General features: G+C 33.1%; 1 protein-coding gene across 1 annotated transcript; it reads left to right on the forward strand.

Annotated features, from left to right (window-relative positions):
* Nucleotides 1-6,268: 6,268 nt before the first annotated feature.
* LOC128678780 (uncharacterized) lies at nucleotides 6,269-8,477 on the forward strand. Its single transcript, XM_053760576.2, has 2 exons — nucleotides 6,269-7,105; nucleotides 7,335-8,477. Exons 1-2 carry the CDS (start codon nucleotides 6,305-6,307, stop codon nucleotides 7,803-7,805), a joined length of 1,272 nt encoding a protein of 423 aa, XP_053616551.1. The 5' UTR covers nucleotides 6,269-6,304; the 3' UTR covers nucleotides 7,806-8,477.

An 8,477-nucleotide genomic window follows, 5' to 3' on the forward strand; every position in this document is an offset into this window, starting at 1 on the left:
GTTTTTGTTTTGGATAATTTTTTATTTGATTTTCTTGTTGATAATGTAAGGTCGTTTTAGTAATAATGTGGGAGCTGATTAGGTTTAGGTTTAGGTTTAGGTTTCTGCTTAAAACCATCGAAAAAAAATGGAGAAATTTAATGAGCTCCCGGTATTATTTCATTGTGGTTTAGGAAAATCACGCGACTCAATATAGCAAACAGTTTGCTAGTTGTTCCATACCATTTTTATGTACTTTAATAAGTAAGTAGGTTTACGAACAGAGTAGGCAATACTTCCAGTAGGCACTAGTTATCTCTTTGTCTTACCTTTAATCATAGCCTCAAGATCCTACGAAATTGACTTTTTGAGGGCTTCTCCTTAATTTATGGACCCTTGGACGTTATTGAAAAACCTGCTTCTTTTGAGATAGTCACAAATTGGAAATAAAGTCTGTGAGTGATTGGATTTCTAATAGCCGTCGCAGAATTTTTTTGAAAATGATTGTACCCAATTGAAATATTAAAAAATTAAAAGTAAACGATTGAATTTTATAAACTTTACTTGCGGGTGAAGGAGAAATAGTATAGTAAAAGTGGTACAAATAAAGAATACGTCAAGGCGCCGTAAAATGTAATGATAACAAGTTATGTCATACTAGATAAAGAATTTTAGTGGGTGTTTTCCATTACACAATTGACTAAACGGATTTTGGTGGCCACAGTTTTCAATTTAGCCAACTGTGTGTAAGAAATCTATTCTTATTATTATAAAGAGGTAGGTAAGCGTTTGTGAGTTTGTGACTTTGTATGTTTGAGGAGTATGATCGCCGAAACTGCCGAACCGATTTCAAAAATTCTTTCCCCATTACATTACCTAGTTACATTATCTAATATTGCTATAGGCTATAATTTATCTGAAAACTCCCAGTAAAAACATCTAGTAAACATGTGATGGTCGCTTGTGACAGCACAAAGTGTCAGAAGGTGCCGAATTGGTCAACAAATATCGTCGTTACGCTACCTGCATGTCTAGTGCGACTTTGTCTTTTATAATTTTCGAATTTCTCACTGCGGTTCCACAATGCACGTAAGACTTATCTGAGTGCAAGATTTCATTTTTTCGCATTGTTAACGTAAAGTTAATTCACTCTTCTATAAATCTATGGTTTTTTCATTGTGATTATTTTTGGAACCTACCTATGAGGTGACTTTTAATTCTCTCATGTTACTTTTGTGTATATTAACCAAAAGGTAACTTTTCGTGATAATTTATACATAAAAAATTTTTTAATGAAACGAAATGATAAAAATATGTTAACTAAGCACGGTTTGCGGCTAATAACTATCTTCTTTCTAATATTCTTCTTTAAAAAATCAAAATAATAAAATATTTTCTGTAGAGACGTTCCATTAAATTGAAATTAAAACTATATGTAAATTACACACATCTATTTAGACGAAAAAACAAAACTAATTTTTAATATAAAGGGTTACTCTTTCAGCCATTTAAAAAAAAACCTTTTAGGTAAAATCCGACTGGCAACACTTGTTGACAAGCCAACCATTTTTGTTGTTATTTCGTTTTGTTTGTCCGTTGTTGTGTTTTGTGGAATTTAGATTAGTTATCACAGAATTAAGCTTCATTAAAGTTCAACAAAAGGCAAATTCTATATGTATTTATTAATTGAAGAATCTAACCTTGCCCAAAATGTCAAAATGTGAACAAGTGACTGGAATACAATGGAATAATAATTAAAAGTACCTATGTAATTCTTTTTCAGGCATCCTAAAATATTATAAATGCGAAAGTAAGTTTGTTGTTTCCTTCACGCGTTATCTACTCGACTAATCTTATCAACCTTTTATCCCTAAAACCTACTGATATTGTAGGAAATTCCTATAATAATAACCTATGCCAATGTTTTTTGTTTGTTACCTCTCCAAGTACCTAGCCACCTAAGTCGTTCTATCCACTTAACCAATCTTAATGTGTTGCATACATGGTTTGGAGTAAGTACAATGAAGTACATAATAAGGTTAACCTTTGTCCCCATTGCGACAGGATACATGTTACTCACACAAAATGTAGTGGACAGATTTTGATGAAATTTAGTACATGGGTAGAAAATTTCAGCTTTCTAAGACTTCAGGAAGTACCCTAACAATTTTGATGATCAGTGAATCAGTGACGAAATTATGGGTTTTTGGACATCTACAAAATCTGAAGTAGGTATACTAGCTACGATAGGTATTCAAACTTTGTATGTTTAATTAATGTACTCATGGTATTATATCTTGAAAATTTTAACTATCTGGCATCCATCATCCAAACCAAAGTTACGAGGGTTCAAAAATACGACGAAACGTTTCGAGAAAAGGTAGGTAGTGCGCTTGCGCTTCGCTTGGCTCGTCTTGGCGGGGGCACTTAAACACCAAAACCTTCCTCAGAAATCACACTATCTGTTTCATGCATGAACTATGCAATAATTGTGAGTTTATCGAACAGACAGACGCGGCAGAAACCTTTGTTTTAGAATACTCTAGGTATCCGTCTCGGCTTCGCTCGAATAAAACGTTAAAAAAAAATTAGGTAGCCTATGTTACTCCCAAACGTTTCGTCCATCTCTGTGCCAAATTTCATGAAAATCGGCAGAGTAATTTTTGAATTTAGTCATTACAAAAAAGAAATCCAAATCTTTTCTATTTATAATATCAGTATGGACATGGGTAAGGATTTTGAAAAAAAAATCAATTATCGGTAGCACCAGTTAAGGTACTCAAGAGATCTGTGGCAAGTTCAAGGACGACAAGCGGCGGTGCCTGGGCACAGGCAGGAGGTGTAGTGAAGTGGCCTGAACGCGCGATTGGGGCGTGGGAAAGATGCGTTGGATCCTTCGACAGCCGCTCTAAGTTTTGGCACGAGAAATACTTATTTTACTCCCTATGTAGGTATACCTACCAATGAGTTGCACGATTGACGTATCTGTCTGTCTGTCTATGTCGCTTCGAAACGTGGGCGTTTTTTTGTTTTGGTTGAAATACCAACCTATACAAATTTATTTGATCAAGATCATGTTGAGAAAATGTTTCGTTTGTCATTATTTTTTATGGTTTCATATTGTATACTAGATGTTGCCCGGGGCTTCGCTCCCGTGGGAATTTGGAGATAAAATATAGCCTATAGCAATCCTGTATAATGTACGTCCGATGGTGAAATAATTTTTTAAATCGGTTTGGTACCTAGGTAGTTTCGGAGGTTACCCGCCTCAAACATACAAACACTTACCTTTAATAACAGTTTAGAAGTATAGATAGATATATAGGTACTGTTTCCTATGTGCAATAACACAGGAAACAGTATATCTATTTATCGGTAATTAATATCAACGAATTTGGGTAGATTTAATGGCTGTTTAGGCTTAAAGAAATCAATATACTTAGGTATAGAAAAGTACTTTTGTCGGTAAGATTTATTAAATACACGATTATGCTGAATCAGAATGAATTGCTGGGTATTTGATTGAGTGTTAAAAAAATTAAGACATCAATCCATACTAATATTATAAAGGTGTGTTTGTAAGTTTGTATATTTGGGGTAATAACTACTGCACCGATTTCCATACTAATATTACTGGAAGTATTATACACCATAAATTTTTAATTATGCCAAAAAATAAAATGGGGCCATCAGTACCTATTACTGATCATATGTGCATAGTCAAAACATGTGCATAAAAAATCGAAATCCAAAATTTATCCAAAAAATCTATAATAATTGGTTATAATAAAGATAAAGATTTAGAACAAAAGAACAAATAAAGATTTTTTGATTTTGATAATATGTGTGCTGTGCCACCTGACTATACTACGATTCATAGTAAAGGTAAGTTCAGTGCGGCGGTTCACACAAAGTTTCATTGATAAATTCTGGCAATTCTTTTTTATTTATTTATTTTTGCCTATGCCAGGGTCATTACACGCGAGAGCGAGAGAACACGGTAAACTATGAATAATATAATAAACTATGTCCATCATTGATATTTTGGGATAAACGCAAACCTAAATAACTTTGGTGATAAACGATAATATTAAATTTTGATTACTCACTTGTATTAATAGGGTCTTTAATATTAAAGCCTTTAATTTTTTTTAGAATAATTAAAAATGTATGCTGTATAATCTGTATATTAGCACACATTATACAGCATATATTTTTAATAAAATTTTAATAAAGTGGTAGTGTTGTGTATGTTTGGGGTAATCTGCGGCACTACTGCACCGATTTAAAAAATATTTCTCCAATATGTAGAATGGAATGTCAGGATGGTCATAAGATTTCCGTTCGTTAGATAGAACCACCGGACATATGGCAGAGGGATACAAAAACTATTTTACCTTACCCTTTAATCTTTTTTTATACATAAGGTTTAGTAATAGTTGTAATTTGTTACAGTTTTACCCGAGCGAAGCCGGGACGGACTGATAGTTCGAACTAATATTATAAATGCGGAAGTAAGTTTGTTTGTCACTAATTTTTATCCACAATTGACAGTTCTGCGCGACTATTTTATCGTCGACGGTTTGAGCTCACGATAACTACAACCCGAATCAATTTGATAATAAAAAATGGCAGTTCCGTATTATAATTATGTTACGGCTAAACCCCCAAGTGCGGCTACATCGGCTGGACATAGGCGCAGCCAGTCACGATTGGTTAGACCTAAGTGTAGGTAGCCCGCTCATCTTAGACTCTAGATCTAGATTTAGTATTTTTTAATTCCGGCTAGGTGTTAACATCTGAGACCGGCTAAACCTGTGTATTATTCCAGGTTATGTTTCACCCGTGTACCAAATTTCATAACAATCCGTCCAGTAGATTTTGCGTGAAAGAGTAACAAACATACATGCACAATTGCATACATATCGCCTCTTAGGATAGATACAAAGAATGGGAGGCCTGTAAATTCAAAGAAAAAGCATTAGAGATATTTCTGATCTATTCAATGTTTCAGATATCGTGTTTCAGCAACTTGTTTTCTGAAGGAATGCAATATCATTTGTTGTCAACTTTATTAGTAGTCTGTGAACCTCATACATACAATTTTGCATTGTTGTTTTTGCCTGATATTATATAAATAGTATTAATACACAATATTAATAAGAAACCATTTATTTCCTTAAGTTTACAGTTCACATAAAATAAACCTCTGTTTCACTTTTGGCACAAAACTTTATTATATATATTTTTTTAGTTTTATTGAATGAAAGGCTTCTCCAATAATCTCCATGTTGGCGTATCCTCAGTTTTTCTGTTCCAATCTTTTCCCGCTACTTTTTCTGCATGCCCATCTACGATCCTGTTGTTATTTGGGCCTTCCACGTAATGACTCTCTTTGTCCATCTGTCCCTGGTGCCACATGTCCTGTCTACTGAAAAGAATTCAGGTGTTGAGTGTTGCGGAGCATCTATGATTTGAGTTTCTGTGCATTTTTGCCAGTCTTTGATCTTGATGTTCAAGATGCTCCTTTCCATTGAATAGACATTTTAGTAATTTTTGTTTTATTTTATTACTAAATATCTATATTTGTGCTCCATTATGTCAGGCTAGGCAGTACACAGAACTCAATCACATTCTTTTAAAATTCAATGGAAGTCAAGATTTAAATATTTCTTCCCCTCAATGTTCACTCTTCTCTCTACTTATGCTTCATGTCATTTCATTTGGGGTTTTTAAGAGATATTTGTTAGTTAGATGTATCTAGTTACATACTTAAGTGTAGTTTTATTTACTGTGATAGGCTCACATGATCCGTTTGGGGCATCTTGTTTTTATATTTAGTCAGACGGAGGCCAATGTTTTCATTCACTTTTGCAAAGTTTGTTTATCATCAGTTTTAGTTTATAATGTATCTATCAAATTTTATTTGATAGATACATTAGTTTATTATCATCTAACAAAATTATATCATCTGCAAATCGTGGGTTCTTTTATACAGTTTCCATTGATGTAGATCCATATCGTGTCATATGTATATCACGTAGGTACTTATTTATCTTTTTGCTCCTTTTTTACTAAATTACTAGCTCATTATAATAAATACTTACTCATTACAATATTTTGCTATAAGGTTTCTTGACGATTGATTTTCTTCACTTTCATTAGTACCCAAAAATAATGTCATATGTTTTTCTTTATCAGTTATCATACATGTTATCTGTACTTATTATCTTCTGTTATTATTTGCGTAATCAAATGCCAGAATTGAAGTATAAAAACTAAGTTTATTTAAAATATAGATGCATTGTCTGAAAAGTTGAGAAATATGACAGGAATCACGTTCGAAGGAGAAACAGATTGTTTGACGCCACGTCGACAAGAATTAGTGAAGGAAGTGTTACAAAAGAAGAATATAAAGAGTAGTAAAGTTCGAGTAAATACACTTGGAAAAGCTGGAGATAACTATGTTGCTGATGTAAAGAAGATTACGGCAGAACTGGAAAATGGAGAAGCATTCAATATGATAGCAAAGATTGCGACAAATAATGAAATAACTAGAACATTAATGGGAACAGTCATGCTTTTTGAAAACGAGTGCATCATATACAATGAGGTATTTCCAAAATTCGTTGACTTACAAACTACTGCAGGATTATCAGAAGATCAATTTTTCCGCTTTCCTGAATGCTATGGGACTTTAATGGAGCCATTTAATGAAATCATACTATTGGAGGACCTGAAAGATTCAAATTTTGAAATGCTCGATCGGTTCACGCCGCTTACAAATGAAAACGTCAAATTGATTCTGAAGAATTTTGCTATATATCATTCCTTGTCATTTGTGTTGAAAAAGCAAGACCCTGATACATTCGATTCATTTAACGACAAATTGAAAGATTTTTATTCATGGGTGGGTAACGATCCACAATCGCAATACTATTTTGAAAGCCTTGAGACAGACACGTTGGCCATATTGGATAGTGACAATTACAAAAAAGCTATTCGTGGCTCGGTTTCTCTATTACCTGAACATTCAGCGAAAGTAATTAAGAACGAGCCAAATTCAAGATATTCTATTATCACACACGGCGATGGTTGGACTAATAACATAATGTTTAGCTTCAAGGTGAGTTCATTGAGAGTGAATTTCTTCGATGAAAATTTTACTAGTTAGGTTTTCACGTAAACAATTTATTATTGTTACGGTTTGGTTAGTTTCATTAATTTAGACCCTAGTTTAAATACATTACAGCTCTTTTATTTACATTAAGTTATGTTATGTGAATATTATTCAAGAAGTTAATATAAACTAGTAAAACTGAAAAAAATTATGACATATGTTTTACATATTTCAGGACAACGTTCCCGTGCAGGCCATTTTGATCGATTATCAATTAAGTAAAGTGGGGAATCCTGTGGATGACCTGCAATACATGATATTTAGTTCAACAGATCACAGTACAAGAAAGAAGCACTATTATGAATGGATAGATTACTATCACTCAGAGCTGGACAATTCTCTGGCTAATTTTGGTTTGAAAGCAAATTACGTTTATCCAAGGGACAAACTAGATGCAGACTTACGGAGATATTCCAAAATTTATCTGGCGATGTCAGTATTACTGAACACAATGTTGATAAGAAAATCAGAAGATGCCGCTGCAATGAAGGAAAAAATGGAGAATGGAATGGAAAATCCTGAGGACATAAAAGAGCTGACAGTAGCAGTGCAAGTGTCTCTTTTGGACAACGAAACTGTTGCTCTGTTCAAAAGGAAGATTGAGGATTTGGTTGATAGTTATCGTGAGTTTGGTTACATTGATTAAGATAGTCGCACAAATTTTTGAAATAATAACTTAATAAAAAGTAAGAGTGTGTTTATTGAACGCTCTAGGCCGAGCTATACAGGGTTACTGGTATCTGACGCATAACTTTCCAAAGACGCATAAGGTACATAGAGACTGACATCTTTTGTTCTACGACTTTTGTCTAATCGTAATAAATACAAAAAAAAATCCTTTTTTTATTTTAACTCTATGTTCGATTCCGCTACATAACGCTACTGTACTGTCTCGTATTGCTTGGCTATTACATAGAGTTATGATGTGTAGAATCGCAAAGTAGATTGTATTTTTTTTATACTAAAAAAACTACGAATCCCAAAAAGTCGTAGAATAAAAGTGGCTTGTTTTGATGTACCCAATTAGTCTTTAGGAGGTTTTACGTTTGACACCAGTAAACCCTGTATATGAGATGGATTTGAAATTTTCATTGAATAATTGCTCATAAATTGCAATGTATTTACTTGGGATCCTTTTTTTATAATTAATAAATATATACATAAATTTTTTATCATAATTTAATTTAGCATAACGAATTATGAAAAAGATATGCCAAAAAAAAGTATAAAACTTTTTTTTGGCATACCTTTTTAATAAGCATAATCATAGTTTAGGCTAATGTATTTTACCATAATTTTGATTTGCATAAAGCTATAG

This window comes from Plodia interpunctella, chromosome 20 (genome assembly GCF_027563975.2).
Source record: "Plodia interpunctella isolate USDA-ARS_2022_Savannah chromosome 20, ilPloInte3.2, whole genome shotgun sequence".
Taxonomy (NCBI): domain Eukaryota; kingdom Metazoa; phylum Arthropoda; class Insecta; order Lepidoptera; family Pyralidae; genus Plodia; species Plodia interpunctella.

Bases quoted from the DNA above. Each gene is read 5' to 3' on its own strand.
- LOC128678780 (XM_053760576.2), top strand. From the start codon at position 6,305: ATGACAGGAATCACGTTCGAAGGAGAAACAGATTGTTTGACGCCACGT. The intron at 7,106-7,334 runs GTGAGTTCATTG...TACATATTTCAG, and splicing joins ACATAATGTTTAGCTTCAAG to GACAACGTTCCCGTGCAGGC.